This window comes from Gymnogyps californianus, chromosome 3, assembly GCF_018139145.2.
Source record: "Gymnogyps californianus isolate 813 chromosome 3, ASM1813914v2, whole genome shotgun sequence".
Lineage (NCBI taxonomy): Eukaryota > Metazoa > Chordata > Aves > Accipitriformes > Cathartidae > Gymnogyps > Gymnogyps californianus.
The window spans coordinates 120,192,061-120,210,521 of NC_059473.1; the positions used below are offsets into that span (position 1 = coordinate 120,192,061).

The window sequence follows — 18,461 nt, forward strand, 5'->3', positions numbered from 1 at the left end:
GCGCCCAGAGCCGCTTCTGCTCACCGGCCCCGGCGCCCCGCTGAAGCGTCTCCAAGGCAACCCGCACCCCAGGGAGCCCGACTGCGCCTGCGCGCCGCCCCCATGCCGCCCTCCCCTTGCGGCGCTCCCGAACTACTACTCCCGGCATGCCTCGCTCCGGGAGACATGCACGCGGAGATGCTGGGAGTTGTAGTCTCCCGGCCTCTCACTCAAGAATGGCGGAAGGTGCTCGGCTCGGCTCGGCTCGGCTCGGCTCGGCTCGGCTCGGCGTTGCCCTACCTTTCGGGCTCGGCGTTGGCGGCGGCACCGCCTCTCACCTGCCCCGGAGGCCGGCTGTCCTGGCTCCTGATTGGCTCACTCACCCAGGCGCTCCCTTTCTGATTGGTGGGAAGGCCTACCCACGACCACGAAGCCAGGGGGAGGGCGCCCAGGTTCGGGTTGCCATGGCAGCGAGGGACGCTGGGCGGCCGGGCGCGGAGGGATTCGGCCGTGCCTCCGCCCCGCCTCGCGCCGCCTCTGCCCGGGACGGCCGTCAGTGGGTGCTGGCCCTGCAGCCCGGGAGCCGGATCGCTGTCCCCACGGGCTGCCCGTCCTCTTCCCGAGAGGCTGGGAGTGATGGGGGAGGGACTATTTTCTCCGGCGGAAGGACACGGAAGTGCGGTGTAAGTGTGGGGGTGAGGCACCTGGAGAGGGGGCGCCGCCATCTTCTCCGGGGTTGGGCTTTCCCGTGCGGCGCGGTGGCGGCTCCCACCGCAGGCGCTTCCTGCCTGCCCTAGGGCCTCTCGGGGCCTCGCTGGAGCCGGTGAGGGGACCCCGGTACGGGGGTGTGCCGGGCGGGGGCAGCGCGGGGCTCTGCTGTCTGCCCTCGCCTCCCCTTGGACCTGTGGGGCTCGCCTCAGGGCTGGGCAGGGTGCGGGGCAGGCTGGGCCCCTGCGGCGCTGAGGGGGCCTAGCCTTTCCCTCTCACGGTGTTGCCCCCATCGCTGCCTCCGAGGTGGAGGGGCCGGGCCCGTGCCTGTGGGCCCTCTGGTGTGCACGTTATCTGTTAGCTTAGCATTCACAAACTACAAGGTTCTGTTCATAGAGCTGCCCTGTTTGCCCTAGAGGCTGGTTCTCTCCTCATGCTCTGTCCTGGCACCTGAGAGAATCAGGGGGGACCAAGCCACCAGTAAAGGCAGACAGCTATGTTTGCAAAGGGTGACATTCATGTGTACTGAGGAGGCGGTGACATGTGAGCGTACAGTCGTGGCCTGGACAAAGGCTTTTTGTCAGGGGTTTTTGAGAGGACTGAGGGGTGTGTGAGGATACTTACTTTTTGTCACAGAAATGATTAAAATCTGCCTTCTCAAAGCTGCTGCAAAGACTTGTGTTTGGGCAGAGACTGTGTGAATTCTAGTAGATGGGTGTTTGGGGGAGAAAGTTCAGCTTTACTTAACAGGACTCATGAAGCAAGAGAAACCTGTCTTGAAAAAAATTACTGATACAAAGCTATACCGCTGACAGCAAAGTAGGGTGCAGCTATATCTAGCAAGAAATTTTACGCAGTGTTATTCTTAGGTTTGATCACAATAGAACAAATGTCCTAATGCAGAACAGCCAGCCTGCTCACGGGGTTTAGCATTTGCAGACACAACTGTTAGATTAACTTCAAATCTTGTTTTATCTGTTCAGACTTTGGAAATCCTTTACTGTGTTTCTGTCTCACACGTGAGTAAACATTTAGTTTTAACACTGGCAAAACAGCTGATATCTCATATAAGTGGGCCCTGCCTTTGCCAACCATGGAAAGTTGGCCTCTCATAGCAAGAGTCCAAACAAAATGGAAAAAGAAAGGATTAAGATTCAGTGGCAGCTTTAGTTAGTAAGACTGGGGAAAAAAATCTGCAGCTAGAGACTTTACCACCTGTGATTTCTTTAAGGCAGATTGCTACAGCAGGCAGATTTTCTATTTGCTCTGTTTTGTCTCTCCTGGGGTCCCAGTCCTCTGTGATGAGAGCAAACATCTCCTTTGCTTTGTGCTCAGTCTTTCTTTGTAAGATGGATGGAGTCTTAATACTAGTTACTGAAAACAGATGTAAAGGAGGCTAGTGGGGGGTTTTGTTTGTTTGTTTTGTAAACTTAGAAACTATAAAAATATGTATTTTCCTCACCTTAAGCTTGTCCAGGGATTTACAGCATCCCTATCTCAGAACAAAACTGCTTTGAGTGGAAGGAAATCTGCGAAAGACGGCCTGAAGCAGGAGCCCGTGACACCTTTGCAGGTAGGTAGGCTATATTGCTTGTAGGAAAGTGTTGACTTGTCTAATACCGAGTTTGTAGCACCTCAAGTATCCAAATGTTCTTCAGTCGTCATTGTTTGCCTGTTTATTTTGTATCAGAAATCAGTTCAGTGCTAATCAGGGTGTGCTTGCTGTTACTCATCCATGTAGGTAATTTAGTGTACAGCCTCCTTTTGTCAGTCATTGCAGGATGAAGAATAAACTGTGAGAATCCTTCCCCTGCTCCTCAGAGACCATGAGGTTGGATATGCTTTACAGCGTTCCCTGGACCTTAGTAGACTTGGGCAGTCTGGAAAAAGGGGGGATCGTTTTCAGAGCAGGGGATTTCTCACAGGGAACACCAGCCTCCATGGCAGGCACAACGCTCTGCAGAAGCCATGGTGCACATGTAGACAAAAAAAAGTCTTTGTTTCCAGATGGAGAGAGGCAGGGCACCTGCTTTCCAAATCATGTAGTAGTGTCCTAATTGTAAGCCCCTATTTTACTCTGCGTTTTTTGTCTCCTCTGTACAGAGAAGGCAGGAAATCATGTTAGAGGAAGTACCCGCTAGCCTGCCACAATGCTAAGGCTAATATGTATTTCTGGTTTTGGAAGCTGTCTTTACAGGGGCTGAAAAAAATACAGTAGAGGATTGGGATGTTGTGACCTATTCCACTGCAAATCTTTTCGTTTTCCTTGTGTCTGATGAAAGAACAGAAATCTCACAAAGTTATGCAGGAGGGAAGGGAAGTCGTTGATACCATGTGCATTACATCGGCTTTTTTCCTTGCTTTGGTTTGTCCTGGATTACATGGCACAAGTGAGGATTTTTCTTTTATAGAAGCAGTTGGAGTGAAGGACATGAGTTTGCAAATTTGAGGAAGGAAATTTTCAAAACTTGACTGGGTGAGGCCCTGAGTAATCTTGTCTATGAGGTTGGCTGTTCTTCAAGCAGGCAGTGGGACAGGATGACTTCCAGAGGTCCCTTCCAACCTATGCTTGCCTGTGATTTCTGACTCTTTCAGTCAGAAAAGACAGGAAGGCATTTCTGTGAGGGGGCAGGAGTATCCAGGCAGATGTGTCTATCAGTGCATAAAAGCAGGGAATGTGAAATGAAACAAATAAAGTTGTAGGTTAAAGACTTTACCTTGAACCTATAGTAAGAGATTTGAATCTGCAGTCTAGAGAGGTCAGATGAGAGTCAGACAGTATCACTGAAGTGCTGGGTTGGACAGAGTAAACTTGTACAAGTTGTCTTGTACAAAAAAATGTTATCTTGTACGAATACCTGATTCGGGGAGTCTTTGTAGATTCTTTTAACTAGATGTTGCCAAAAATAAGTGAAGAACAGATTTTTTTTTTTTTTGTAGTTGAAAGATCTGGCTGAAGAGTGTGGAGGTCAGTATCTCTGCAGAAGTAAGCTTTTCTTTTGGTCCACTCTTTACCTAAGTAATTTTGTGAATATATCGTTTCCTGGAAACAGTGTGTCTCCAGTGAATCTGAAACAAATGGAGGTTTAAATGGAGGTTCCTGTAAAGGGCATTTTGCCTCTGTGGTTCTACTGTCTCTGTTATAAATCAATCCAAATATACTGGTGGCACGTACAATAGAGGAGATAGAATTTCCTGGCTGGAGCTCAGAGTTAGTGCTTCAGCGTAAGCTTCGTCTGGTAGAATTAACTTTAAAAACCACTAAAATGCAACCATCCCTATGGTGGAATGTAGCAGTTATTGGAAAGTGACTTTTATGTAATTGAAAAAGGCACAAAGGAAAGAAGTAAAAGTCAGGAGGTGGAATTTGATAACTCTGAAATGTTTTTAAAGCTGACAAGCATTCTGGAATAATTTGTGAATCACTTTGTTCTTTGAAACAAAATGTACTATCCATTGCTCATGGACATCAGGACAGACAGTTACTGTCAGAGGGAGTATCTGACTATAAACCTGATACTTCATCTCTCTGTTTAACTTACTGTGATAGGAAAATGCTGCTGTATCAGCAGTTAGAATTCCTTTAGAGATTTGTTTCATTGTTTGGTGGGAATTGTAAGAAAACTAGGTTTTGGCTGTTTATACAATAGTTTTATATGTTTTTGAATGTTTTAATGTTTCTCCCAGATTAGTCCAACAATGTGTAGTGTGAATAGCTCGGAGACTCCCTGGCTACCAAGATTTACGTGTCCGAGACCTGTGAGAGAACACGATCAGCAAAGGCCTTGGCAGGTGAGTGACTCCCAACATTCCTTCAGCTGTAGATTCTACTGTGAAGAACCAAAGTTCAGGACACATGAAACCAGTATCTGTAACTGGGATCCCAGGATATTTGGGTGTAATTGAGCTCCTGTCTTGGAACTGGCCACCTAATACCACTGAAGTTCTGGACAGTGATCTGGTCGGTCTGTCTGTGCTCCAGGACTGCCATTCCCAGCATGTGCCTGAAGTAATTTGTGAGTCCTCCTTAGAAGGAACTTTGTGCTTTAGTCTGTCCCTCCTAGGCATGCTCAAAAATGCGTATTACACAAAGATGTATGTTCTCTGTCCTTCCTGTCAGCTTGTTGTAGGTTGAGTCCATCTAGTGTTCAAGTATTGCGTGAATCTTCCAGAGGAATCCCAAAAGTTAATGCTGGTCAGCAGTGTTAGTACATTCGGAAATTATATCGCAGCCTGTCTTACATATGCGTGAGTAGGCTGCTGACTCAGTAAGCGGTGGTCTGATATTACAATAGGTGTTTAAACTGTGAGTGGGCAGAACTGGACCTATATATATATTTTTTTTTTTTCCTTCGAAGAAGAGTGCCCAAATCATTAAAATCATGGCTTTAAATTGGGATATCCCAGTCTTCATTGTTTCTGTTTCATCTGTGTGAAATGTTCTCCATCTCCTATCCTGAAGTATTTGTGAGAACTGCTACAAGGATGCTTTGTTGTACTTCCTGCACAGAAATAACGAGGTTTGCAAGGCAGCACGGTGTGAAGATGTTAGGTGAACTTCTTACCATTCTATCCCAGTTTGTAGCTTGATGGTGGAACCTAGATGAGATCTTTGTAACGCAGGTTGGCTTTTTATGCAGACCTTTTCCTTTTTTTACATTTATCCAGAGGTTCTCCTCAGCACCAGCAAAGAGTGGCGCAGCAAATACTTCTGACTGCAGTAGACATTTTGGGAAGAAAAATAATACCAAAGATTGGCTAACACAGAAGGACTTGTGTCATGTGAAGGTATGAGTGGAGGAATGAAATGGAATGGAAGATATGAAAGGAGGAATGAAAAATGGTTATTTGCAAAGTCCTGTAAAATCTGAGATATGTTTGTCATTGGGAAGGGGAACAAAGAACTCTTCAAATAGCAATCCAATGGGTTTTATTGAGCCCTTGCATCCTTTTGAGGCAGCTTTATTTTTGGCGTGTGGAAAAGTTTCCCATAAAACCTTAAACAAGCTTGTGACTAGTTAGAATCATGGACTCATAGAACAGCCCAGGCTGGAAGGGACCTTGAAAGATCATCTGGTCCAACCTTTCATGGGAAAGGGACACTAGATGAGATTATCTAGCACCTTGTCCAGTCGCATCTTGAAAACCTCCGGTGATGGGGACTCCACCGCATCCCTGGGGAGGTTGTTCCAGTGAATAATTGATCTCACTGTAAAAAATGTCTTTCGTTTATTGAGATGAAACCTCTCCCAATGCAACTTGTACCCGTTGCCCCTTGTCTTCTCCATGTGGCTCCTTGTGAAGAGAGAGCCTCCATCCTCTTTGTAGCCATCCTTTCAGTATTGACATACTGTGATGAGGTTCCCCCTGAGCCTGCTCTTCTCCAGGGAGAAGAGATCTAACTCCTTTGGTTCTGTAAGGATTCTTTAGACGTGTATCATCCTGAAGGAAGACTTTTCACCTGTTCACCAGTGTGTGTTCTGAGTACATTCTGCTAGTGGTTCTCAGCTGGAGAGATGGCCATGTCTTCCTGGTGCTGTTAAGGCACTAGTTCTAGAAAGGTTCTGTGGTTATGTGAAGTGGATCTGTCAGGTGTAATGCAACATGCTGGTTCTTTCAAATAGTAGGATGAAAGGGTCTTAACACATGCCAGAAATTTAGATTTCCCCTTTCTCATTTGTTTTTGGTTTGGGTTTTTTTATACTGCTTGTCTCCTCCCTTGTCCTGCTCATCTCAGGATAAGAAGCCTGTTGGAGTGTGGAGCTTGTCAATGGGGTCAAGGCAGACATGACTGGAAACTACACTGTTTATTGGGATTAAAAATTAATATTAAGCACAGGGAGTAGCAGGCTGATTTTCCATTCTGTGCATCATGTGCATTCTTTGAGCCTTGCGCTGCCACTGGCACGGTAGGCTTGTGCAAAAATGTGATGGCTGTAGCTCAGTTTTTAAATGGCACAAGAAGGTCACAGCAGGGATGACTTTGAATTCATCTATGGAAACCATGGGAGGTAGGCAGCAGGTCAAACAGATGAAACGTGAATGTTTCAGCCCTGCCTCTGGCTTAGGTCTAAGTAAAACTAGGTCACTTGAGGATTAACTTGTCTTGGTAGAAATATTTAGTATGGATGTACTGAAACTGATTTAAACTTTTAGTGATACCTAAGCTGGTATTAGCATCTGCGCAACTCTCGTGAAATGCAAACTTGAAAGTGATGGCAATCATACAACGCACTAGCTAAGCCTTATTTCTCAGTTGGGACAGGCTGTGAGCGTGCCATACGCAGCAAAGCAGCTAACGTGGTCATTTGTTAAGCTGTAGGAACTCAGTTGCATGCCTGTTCTCTTAGGCTAAACTGGTGCAAGTGAAGCAAGTTCCTATCAGTGTCTGAACTGAGGGTTAGTCCCAGAAAGCAGAACAGATTGTAAATTTGTTTTAGCTTAACTGAGATGGTCTGTCTAAAACAGGTTGTGTTTTAGTTTCCTGCATTGCAGCTTACCTCCTGAATTTTTGGCGTAATGCTGAAAAGCTGGTAATTTTTTTAATAGCGGATTCTTCAAGGTAAATTTTGCCATGGAATTAAAATTCTTTGTGAACTTGTTGCTTATAAAAGCTGCTGATTGACTCATGAAGGCAAGATCCCTCTTGTTAACCCACAGAGTTGGTGCTGCCTGATCATAGGGGAGATACCCCCATTGCGTGTGTGCTCTAATCTTGCCTGGAGGGACTCCATCCCCAAATGATAGACGAATTTGGTCTGTATTGCTTGTACTCCTTGGCTGGAGTGCAGGAGTTGCAGTTAATAAGCCAGATGGTAGAAAGAATTACCTGTTTAAAAATCAAATTGACAACGGCAGTGCATTGCAAGGGCTGTTCTTAAATCATGTTTTAGTGTCCTGATATTCATGATGCAGGGAACAGTTTCTCCCTATTCTGATCTTCAGTAAGAGTAAGATGAGGATGATGCTAGAGGAGAACTTGGCTGATGTCACAACAGTAACTGAGATTTAAAATGCAGACAAATTCATGAGCAGAGGCAGCAGCAAGGCAGTTGCCTGCTTTGGAGGGGTTTTTCTCATTATCTTTCCTCTTACGCTTCACTTCTCCTCTATTTTTCCTTTCATACTTTTATGAATTCCTTGACATAATACCTCATCATGGTTTTAATTTGTTTGATTGCTATTTGTATAGTGTGGCTGTATCTGTATTGAAAATGAAGGTATGGAGAGATGCCTCTTGTTACCTTCACTGGGCACATGTGAGCAACAGTGGCAAGGAGCAAGTGGTGGTGCGGTTGCGGTGAGGAGCGGCCAAGGAGGTGTATGGTCTGGTCCTGCTGAACATGTACATTCCAGTTCTTCCAACACTCTTCTGTTGCTACATTTAACCTAACTGTTCAGAGCAAGTCGCACAAGGTTTTGCCTGCCTGTGTTATTCTGCCAGCTGGGTTATGGTATAATGTGCCTTTAATCACAACACAAGTAATTATTTTGAATTCAAAAGTAATTCTAACTCCTACTGTAAGTCCTGCTCTTCATGTGTTTTTTTTGATGTTTTGTTAGGCAGCACCTGATGAAAGTCGAGACATAATTGCTTCTGTTCAGTGCATCTTGGACAGAGAAAATTATTTTGTGAGGGTAAGAAGTGGTATCTCTTCTCTCATTTGCTGTGTGCTTTCCTGCATGTCAATGGTTTTTTTTCTCCATTAGTGATTCATGAGAAAATGTCAATTGTCTATATTCTTGAAAAACTAAATTTAGAAGTACAAGTTTCTGGCCTTCTCAGTCTCCTCAGGATAGGACTGAAGTGGTAACCCTAAATATGAGCTTAGGAATCACCTGTCTTTGGTGACTTACCTGCCTGTTTGCACCTAACTTTTGATCTGTGGGTGTGATTAGATGGTGACGGTGGGCCTGTGAATAAAGGGCAGGAGGGCTGATCTGATCTAGCAGATTGCCACTGCTGCAGGGAAGAGTTCCTTCTCCTGCTGCCTGTCTTGCACAGTCTGGTGCTTATCAGACCCCCGCTCTGAAGTGATTTCAGCTCACTAACCTGGTGGGAGAAAGTGAATGATTTTCTGCCCGTCTTGCACTACAGCTTAAAACATTAGAGTCTGAATGCCAGAGCTCGTGCAAGGGATAGCTTGGAAACAAGTGGTGGGAAGTGGAGAGAGGGAGGAGCAGAAAGAAGGGCTGAAAAACAGGGCCCTTGCAGCAGTGACCAGTCAGATCAGGTCAGCCAAGCTGCGTAGTTTCACCCGTGGAATCTTTAACGTCGTTGGCCGATAGGTTGTATGGTTTTTATTTTCCATTTCTTACTTAGGAGGTGGACAGATATTTGAGGCACAATGATTTCTTAAATCTGAGAAAGAAGGAGATCCTGTACAAGAAATGGCTTGAGGATGTTTCAGAGCCACTGCTGCAGAAAATTGAGGACAAAATGGACAGCCAGTCAAGCGAAGAAATACGGAAAAGGAAAGAACAACAACTCTCTCTCTATTTAAACTACTGTAAAAAGAAGGTATCAATGAGAAGTAAATTTCTGTCATGGAGAGGATTGCATACAGACGGTTGTGGACAAGATCAGGGTTTTAGCTGTTATTTGCTGTTCAGTTGAGTAGCCTGGAGTTCAGATATACCATACCTGTAACTTATTCTTCCCAAGGACTTCTGTAATGGTGACATACGTCATTACAGCTGTTTGTTTAAGTTCACCATCAGATACAAACAATAGCATTGTTTGGTGCAGTGAGCACGTGCTGGGGTCTGAATATGATGAGACACCATATTGTGGTGGGTTTCCCTCTGTGAGCAGGACCATTTAGAGGGAAAACCTTGAGCTCTGTCAGCTGAAACCAAAGGCTGAGTCTGTGACCAGGGAGGGGACCGCACTCTCATGTCTCAGGAGTTCAGCTAGAGCAGTACTGCAATATGTTGGCAGAGCACGAGTGAAACATGTTCGTGGCCTTGGATGCTACTGATCAAGCTTTATAAAAGAAAAAAAGGTGGGAACAGGGAGACACCAACAATTTTCTTAAGTCTGCATGCAGGTGAATAGACCCAACTCATGGATTCTGTAGTTCTGTGTGTTTCAGTACGCATAAAAATTGCAGTCACTGTAGGAAATACTTGTTGGTTTTCTTGATTTTGCTCTGAATTTCACACCACTGTTGAGTATCAGATCCCATGACTCAACTTTCTGCATCTCAGGAGTGGATATATAGAGCAATAAGAGCAGTTACATCATCTGCCACAAACAGAAGAGTATTTTATGTAGAGCAGGCTTTTGTTGTCAGTGGAAACCACTGCACAGTGGAGTTATGAGACTGTAAACAAGCTTCCCATCCAGAAATGAAGATGTCATGGGAGCTGTGTTGTTCTAATGAGAGCAAATGATCTCTTTTTCAAAGGTCTGATGTGAAAGACCCATGCATTTAAACTGCACGTAATGACAACGAGCTGAACCAGTCCTACTGCTAAAGTCCCGGGATTTAGGATATGTTGGGTGTACTGTACATATCTGGGTCTGCATCAGTCCATCTTGCAAGCTTCTGTGTCAGGTCAGGACTCTGCTGGGTGTCCTCCAAAAGCAATGGCTGGCGTACTGCGATGTGTCCTTCTCCCTGAACAAGCACAGCACCAGTGATCAGCCTCCACCTTTTCTCCTTTCACGGTGGTGTCGGCTTTATCAGCATGTCTGAAAAGCAGGCTGAAGCCCTTCAGAGTAACAGGACAACTAATTTGCATAAGTTTGCATTAATCGTGGCAGCATATGATAAATTTGGCAGAACTTAAGACACTTCTGTGGATTGGTTAATATAGTGACTTCTGGCTGTGCATTCCCCCGCTCCCCCCCTTCTTTTGGTCCACTTTCTCTTACTCTCTTCCCTGCTGTTAGGCTTCTCCTTGTCCTGTTCCCCAGATCTCGTCATCTTCCTGTGTCTCTGTCACCAGTCCATTCCCCCTTTCCATATCTATTCTTTTCCTCCAGTCTCTCCTCTTGCTCTCTTTCTCTCTCCAGTCAACCCTTTTACTCCATCCCCAAGTCTCTCACTGTTTTGCCCCTCTTCCTTCTGTCAGACTCCCCAGTGCTGTCTCTCCCTCTCCTTGTTGCTTCTGATGATTCCTCCAAGTTCTCCATTGTCCTTTGCTTTCCAAAGCTGCCTTCTCCCCCTTTCCTCCATTCTCTTCCTCCCTCTAACACTCTCTCTCTCTCCTCTATCCTTCCAGGTTCCTCCATCTCAGTCTTTCTGTCAGCTCACTGTTCTGCCTCCTTTTTCACACCATCTGAGCCTTCCTCCTTTACCTCCCTTCCTTAACTCTCTGTTGTTCCAGTGACCTGCTCGTACCTGTTTTTTTTGCCTTAAATCTGCCTCCTTTTCACCCCTATTCTCACCTCCTCCTTACCCCCAGTCCCAGGGACATGGACTGCAGATGTGTAGTGAGATGGTTGGTCATAGCATGAAGATGGCAGCAGCTCTACGTTTCTTCTAGCATCGGCAGAAGTGCCATGCTGCAACCTGCAAGGAGGGGGAAGTTTCCCCAGCTTGGGTTGCTGCTGTGTTAGCCACTACTCAGCTTCTGGTAGTCGAGGATATTGTAGGCGTTGTGTGCTGAAATGCTGCAGAGTAAGAGACCCTTCCGACTCGTTTTTAAGAGCAGGCTGTTGCTCTGCTTTCTGCCAAGGGATGTGTGAGTGATAATACATCGACTGCATGAGGGGATCAAACACGAGTGTGCTGCACAGCACCTAGCGCATCGACTGAGGTCTCAGCACATATTGTAGTGGGGTGATATGTAATAATAAACCAAGGGGTCGCACTAAAACTCTGGGAATTGAGGCCTGCTAGGGCTTAAAGCTTTCCAGGGACAGAAACAGGAGACGGTAAGTGTGGCTGCTGCTTGCTCCCTGGGGAATTGCCAGATCCTGGGGAGCAGAGGCCCCTGCAGAGGCAGCAGTGTTCACACTCAGCAGTAGCTCAAGCCCTGTGGAGCTGCCCAGGTGCCTGCTGAGTGCCTGGGAACAGCACAGGCCCTTGGGGCCTGGCTCACTCGCCCGTGTGAGCACCTTCAACCCAGTGACCTCTTAAACCTACTGCAGATCCCACTTTTTTGGGTTTGGACTCGTCTTGCAGCACTCCTGAACTGTTCACATTAAAGTATGTTTTTTTCCAACTCTCAACTTGAAATCACATCCACAGATTGCCAAAAAGAACTGTGCAGGGCTGAGAGCTAGAGGGCCATGGCCTGAATGCTCCCTTTTCTTCCTGGGACCCCTGGAGAATCGTCTGCACAAGAAAGCTGGAAAACTTCATTTGCAAGGTTTTAGAAGAATGACTGAGAGTAGTAGGGAGAAGTATTTTATGTGCTTGCCCTGTTCTTACTATTCTTAGGGCATCACTTGTGGTGTCTGGGTTTTTGTTTTTTTTTTTTACTTACATGTTTTGTTTTGTCATCTGTACAGCTCTTACTGGATGCAATTTAGGTAAGTCCTGGCTTCTTGGCTGTAAACAGTGCATTATAATTTGGAGACAAACGGTTGTAATTCACCTTTCTCAGCATCAGGCTTGATCAGTGTGTCAACCTCAGTCTGTTCAGCTTCTGGATAGCCTGCTTGATCTGGTGTTCTTTGGTCTTGGCATCAATAGTGAACGCCAAGTGGTGGTGCTTGCTGTTCCCCAGCTAACTCTGGTCACAGGGAACTTGAACTGCAGAATGTGAAGTTTGTTGCAGGCAGAGTTCTTGATGAGGTGGAGCTGTGGTCTGGACCAGTAGGTATGGTTCAGGTCTTCACTCCTACATATAGATAGAAAAGCATGCTCGTGACCTAGACTTTGAGCTCACGTCTTGCAGACTAGTAACTTGCTTAGGGCTATGCCTGGTGGGGGCTCAGTCGCTTCTTTCTTTTTTTCTTTTCTTTCTAATATCTGTTTCCTTCTCAGTCAAAACATTTTTCCCTTGAACGAAATTTCCATTTTCTTTGCTGCCCTAGTTGTGATTAGCATTTTAGCCTGGAATTATTTCTGGATGCTTCATGAAATCATTTATTATGTATTTATGCCTATGATAAATTAAAATGGATGGAGGAATTTTCCTGTTACACTTCAGTCACCTTCCTTCTGAGGTACAGTGTGTGAAAATTCAGGAGTCCTTTTCTCCACCACCTCTGGTGCTGTGTTCATGCCATGCGTGGCTGTGTAATACCTAGGCTGGCTGCTCTCTCACTGTTTTATCACCAATAGCTTCTGAGACATGACCCGCTACCTGCTTCTCTCGCAGGGCTATGTGGCTTTGGAAACTTATGACCCGTCGGAGTACGATCCGTTCTTCCTGAAGACATGTACAGACTGCTGGAAGGTGTGATGGCTATTTATGCTGTGAAGTTTACAGGCACCCTTTGACCAGCAGGAAGTTAATGGTTAGAGAGGAGGCAGAGGGTGTTACTGACGTGCTGCTATGGAACTGGTGTAGAGCAACACATTCTAGTTTTATTAACTGAACAAATATGGGTCCCAGCTCCTACTGCATTTAAGCCCAAGAGTGTTTGGAACATGGTTTGGATCCATCCTAAGTCCAGATTTGGAGGCACAGTAGGCCATGGCAGGGGGGGACGTTTGTTTTCCTCATCTCAAATTCATTGTGGCAGTGTGGGAAGTGTCCTGTTTAATGAGGGTTGGTGAGTTCCCAGGCAAGCTGGGTGTGTGTTCTGTAGAAGGAAATAATCTGACAGTTCAGATGACCTTTACAGAAGCTCACTCAAACGCATGAAAGACTTGGGTACCTAATAGAAGAGTTAGGTAGGACTTGGACACAAATCCATGAAGTGCAATTCTCTAAATCCCTTCTGGATGCTGTGAGCCCTCAGCAGCTGTGGGGACTGAGCTGATACTTCATTGCAATATGTGCCATGCAGGGTTCATCAAGATCAACTGCCTCCAGGAGATCAGATCTCATGTCTCTGGTCTAACTTTGCGGCAGAGTTGTTGAATGCATTATGGCCTGCCTGAGGAGCTGAGATGCTCAGCGTTTCTCAGACCACTCAGGTCCATGCCTCGTTTTTATTCATAAAAAATGAGGTTGATGCTCCTTCCCTGCTAACCAACGTACCTTGACATTCACCTCTGACTTTTTGGTCTTTTGAGGCTCTCTGACGAAGTGCTTGTGTTGGTGTGTAAGCATGAAATAACTGTCTCTGTCACAGGTTTCAATACCAACTTTACAGGATCCTCTGTTAAAAGACATTCAAAGGAAGTTTATTGAGACAGGCATTATCAAGCAGTGTGAGACAGGTATTTTAAACAACTGGTATCCCTTGGAAGTGTTTATATTGGGGGCATTCCTTGCTTGTGACAGTAGATGCTCACATGAAGCACTTATTACTTTCCTGCCAGGAAGACCATGCTCTACCAGAGAGCTGAACAAACTCAGTAAAGCAGAACTGCCACTGCTTCCTTTGAGCCGGCAATGTATGGATGCAGTTGAGTGGCTGAAGATACCACATGCCTACATTGCTAGTGAGGTCCACCAAATGAAGAGGTAAGAGCTAATGGGTTGTTTTATTGGGAGGCAGCACAACAGCTACAGTCGATGAGGCCTCTCCTCCTTGGCTGCATAGCAGAGTATTTGCTAAAACTTAAACTTCATAGTGAATTCTGCTTTATTGTGTATTTCTCCTGAGAAAGGAGTGTTGGTGAAGGGAAAGCCTTCAGGTGTGGAGTGGACAGCAGGATGTATTAAAGTGGAGCATTGATGGTCAAGCTGAGCCTTGAAATAAAGTGGCTTTTGGTGGGGAGTTCCCTGCATTTTCTGCATGCAGCCTGGCAGACAGTCCTACAGGTCAAGCCATGGAGTATATCTCCTGGGTGCTTTACTGGAAGATCTGAAAGGATTTAATGTTCATATTTGCTTTGGGTTTTGGGTTTTTTTTTTTTGCTATTAGTTTCTAGATTTTGGGAGCAGAATGAGGTCATACTTATATCGCAGACTGGTTGAAGTTGGAAGGGACCTCTGGAATTCATCTTGTCCAACCCCCCCTGCTGAAGCAGTGCCACCTAGAGCCAGTTGCCATGTCCAGATGGCTTTTGAATATCTCCAAGGACGGAGACTCCACAACCTCTCTGTGTAGCCGGTGCCAGTGCTCTGTCACCTTCACAGCAGAAAAGTGTTTCCTGATGTTCAGATGGCACCTCCTGTGTTTCAGTTTGTGCCTGTTACCTCTGGTCCTGTCACTGGGCACACTGGAAAGAGCCTGGCTCCATCCTCTTTGTACCCTCCCTTCAGGTATTTGTACACACTGATGAGGTTCCCCCTGAGCCTTCTCTTCTCCAGGCTAAACTGCCCCAGCTCTCTTGGCCTTGTCTCATGTTTGCTCAACCAGTGCCCTTTGACTGTTGACATACAGTGTGTGTCCTGGCTCAAGCCACAAGGCTCGTCCTGTAAAGGAGCAGCCTGTGCTGAGGGAGCTACACACCACTCCAGAAAGTTGCATCCTATAGCTAAGCTTTGTAACAGGGTATTTTTTTGGCGTACAGGCTGGTTGGACTCAAAATGCAGTAGGGATCACTAATGGTGAACTGAACTGGAGCAGCGATGCAGCTGCCTAAGCTGAGAACACTAGAGAGCCCCAGCTGGCCTGCCCTGATAGAGAAGCATTTGGGATCAGTGAAGAGTGTTTTGGTTTTTTTAATTAGGATTTTTTTTTTTAAAGTCCCAGTGCTCTGATTCACCCCTTTTGAAAGCTCTCTGGTTCTGCCATTGCAGTACGCAACACTTAAAGGAACTCCTGCTCCTCAGTGACAAAAACATCAAAGCTGAACTGGGAGCCTGATGTCCTGAACCAGGCCCACTCTTGGCCCCCCCCCAGTCCCTGCCCTAGAGTTTTATGCCTTTTACTGGCCCAAGGCTTTACTCCAGCATGTTTTAGAGCAGTTATGGGATATTGGCACATTCTAGAAGGAAAACTGGTCACAAAGACAGACATTTCCAGGAGTGACTCAGTGTGGGAAGGAGCTAGTGCAGGAAGCTGTGCTGGGCTACAGCAGCCTTCGTGTTGCATGGACTGGCAATAGTTCTTCTGTTTAAAGGCGGAAAGTCATCAGCCACCACAAAGATGGCGAGAGCCCGTGATGTCCCCTGTCCTCCAGCTGACTGCAGCGGCCAGCACAGCCATCAGAAGGTACCACTTGCAGAATATGTTACATCTTCTGCCAAAGCAAGTGTTAACAGGCCAGGTCTTCTGGCAAACTGCAATAAACTCATGGTCTTAAACACGTGGTTCTGAAGTACTGTTACCCAGCAGCCAAAGAAATGTTTGAGATGCTGCTCCTGTTATTTCCAGCTCCAGTCCATGCTCTACAGGCCACAATCTGCTATTTTAGGAGGTTTAACTTAGGCTCAGCCCTGCAAAGACAGTGCTGCTGTTTTCTGGTTTATAGGGTGACAGAGTCTTTGTATTTAAGGAGATGAACTGGTGAGAAAAGTTAAAGAAGTCTGCTAGGCCCCTCTCCTACGCAGTGCAGGATCTATATGTTATCCCCAGCTCTGGCAACAGCTACAGCTCTGAGTCCACTATATTTCATATTACAAGAAGTGTGAATGTTAGCAGTGGGCATGGCAAAGCTTGCAAAATTTTAGCTACCGCTGTTGCAATTTTGCATGAAGCTGAAAGAGGGCACCTTGAGATTTAAGAACAAACCCTCTCTTTGAATGCGGAGGAGGAGAAGGAGGTGCTCCTGGCTATGTGGGTGGTTAGCAGATGTGTACAGAAGAGCGGCTTAGAAAGCACTGATAAGGAAATAATGATTTGGTTTTGTTTGTTCAAATCTTTATCAGAACTCCCACAGTGAATGTCTTGCAAAATATTATTTGCAAAGTAATGTTAGGGTACTACCAAGGTTTCAAAGGACTTTCTCCTGGAGGCAGTGTGCAAACAGTAAATCAAACTTTAACATACATATTGCGTGTCCTGAGAAGGCAGGAAATAATTAGGGGAGAGGAGATGGTAAATGCTCTTGTACGAAATGTCTAGCACTTCTCAGAGAGTCGGTGCTGAGCAACAAATGCTGTCAGTGCCCTACGGATCCGTTTCTCTCTTGCTCCAGTGTGCTCCCTGTCTCCCTGCTGGTCTGACTGCACAGCCAGCAGCTCTGGCATCAAAGCCTGAAAAGAGAATTTTCTCTATGCTTGTTCAAGAAGCTCCAAACTCCCGCTGTACAGACACAATCTCTCAAGAATTGCCAAGATTTAGTTTTATTTAGGATTAGAAATACTGAACCACAGAAAACTGTTAAAAGTAACAGAGGTTGACTCAGCCCTGTAACAGGAGGTACACAGATGGCGATCGGGTGTGAAACTGTCAGACATCAGGAGGTATCACAGCACCCGTGGAAAACAAGGGCACGCGCTGCTCAGAATTGCATGCTGTGCTTTTTCAACAAAGCAGTTTAAGGAGGCAGTGACATGGTTACAATGTATCAAACCCTTTATAAAGAAACTTTTTTTTTTAACCATCCCTGATTTTGCTGCCAACAGAAAGTTTTTGCTTTCAAGGAGTATCATCTCACACATTTGTGTTGGGGTGACAGTTCCCCCGAGCAAACCTGTTAAACTTGTAATAAACTTTACTTGAATTTAATCCTGTAAGTTTTTCTCATTATTTCACATTCCCCTGTACAATAAAATATACTTTTTAAAAATCACTATGCATCAATAAACATCTGTAGACAAATTACATTAATAAACTTATATTTTACTCTCTATATACATGTTGGCAATGTCAAAGCTTCAAGATTCACATGGAGGTCTGCACGACCAAGGAAATGTACACAAATAACTTACATTTAGGAAAAAACCAAAAGCTGAAAGAGTATTTTTCCACATTACTGTGGGTCACAGTATTTAAAATCTTTTTTTCTAGTTATTCTTCACAACCACATTGTCTCAGCAGAGAATGATGAATCAAACTGAAGCAGAAAGAAAAATCAAGTAGCAGTTACTGATTTCAGTGCAGAACTAAGTCAAGTAAAGAACTACACTTGATTCTTAAAGAATATACAATATATCGGAGGCTTCTCCAGTGCTAAGGCTTCTTCAGCATTTAATCTTTAAAACTATCATCCTGAGACGGGAAGATTCCAGTGGATATCACTTTTCAGATTTCAAATGGAATGATTCTAGTGCTGAGCTTAAACCATTCCTCAGTCTATATGTTGGACTAAGTGGTAAAATATACATACATCTTGATGCCGCATTTCTACTTAATACTTTTTATGGCCCTGAAAATGGAAACATTGGCATCCAAAACCAAGATATTCCAACATAATAAAAAGGCACTGAGCTATAGTACTGTATATACAGTAACATTTGTGTTTGCATAGATCAACAACAACTTTGAACGCTGCAAGGAACTAAACGCAACCAGTAACTAAGCGGAAATATGGAAGCAGCAGGAACTCTTGCTTAATAACCAGCGTGGGGCAAGGAATCTTTTACAAAAAAATGTTCAGGCTGTCAGCTTCAGTTGTCCTTCATAAATTAAAAAAAGTGTCCTTAGAGGAGTGTTTTCTGATCAAAGAGCTGCAGGTCAAAACGGACCCAGACTTCGCCTGTTGGAACTTCATGCAGCAGTAAGTGTTTAGTCGTGGGGCCTTTGCTTTCTTGTTCTGTTCTGATTTTTGCTACTGGAACTTCAGTGCGACCCAAAAAATCTGTTGGGCAAGTGAATAAGAAATTTCATTAAGCAAAGACGTTAAGCTTAGAAAATCTGAAAGTGTCAG

The 18,461-nt window shown here is 45.3% G+C and overlaps 2 protein-coding genes across 2 annotated transcripts in view; one reads left to right on the forward strand and one right to left on the reverse strand.

Moving 5' to 3' along the window:
- Positions 1-759: 759 nt before the first annotated feature.
- FAM228B (family with sequence similarity 228 member B) lies at positions 760-17,384 on the forward strand. The gene is made up of 10 exons (XM_050894747.1): positions 760-802; positions 2,156-2,260; positions 4,375-4,479; positions 5,356-5,475; positions 8,251-8,325; positions 9,011-9,208; positions 12,967-13,044; positions 13,889-13,976; positions 14,079-14,223; positions 15,771-17,384. Exons 3-10 carry the CDS (start codon positions 4,387-4,389, stop codon positions 15,811-15,813), a joined length of 840 nt encoding a protein of 279 aa, XP_050750704.1. The 5' UTR covers positions 760-802; positions 2,156-2,260; positions 4,375-4,386; the 3' UTR covers positions 15,814-17,384.
- Positions 17,321-18,461, reverse strand: part of ITSN2 (intersectin 2) — an 85,361-nt gene continuing 84,220 nt past the window's right edge. The window contains exon 39 of the mRNA XM_050894746.1: positions 17,321-18,392. Within this exon, the coding sequence (XP_050750703.1) occupies positions 18,235-18,392 (158 nt within the window). The 3' untranslated portion in view covers positions 17,321-18,234. The remainder of the gene's footprint in view (positions 18,393-18,461) is intronic.

What these genes read in the sequence shown, in the direction of transcription:
- FAM228B (XM_050894747.1), top strand. Translation starts at nt 4,387, where the DNA reads ATGTGTAGTGTGAATAGCTCGGAGACTCCCTGGCTACCAAGATTTACG. An exon ending in ATCAGCAAAGGCCTTGGCAG is followed by an intron (nt 4,480 to 5,355) that starts GTGAGTGACTCC and finishes ACATTTATCCAG; the next exon opens with AGGTTCTCCTCAGCACCAGC. An exon ending in TAAACTACTGTAAAAAGAAG is followed by an intron (nt 9,209 to 12,966) that starts GTATCAATGAGA and finishes CTTCTCTCGCAG; the next exon opens with GGCTATGTGGCTTTGGAAAC.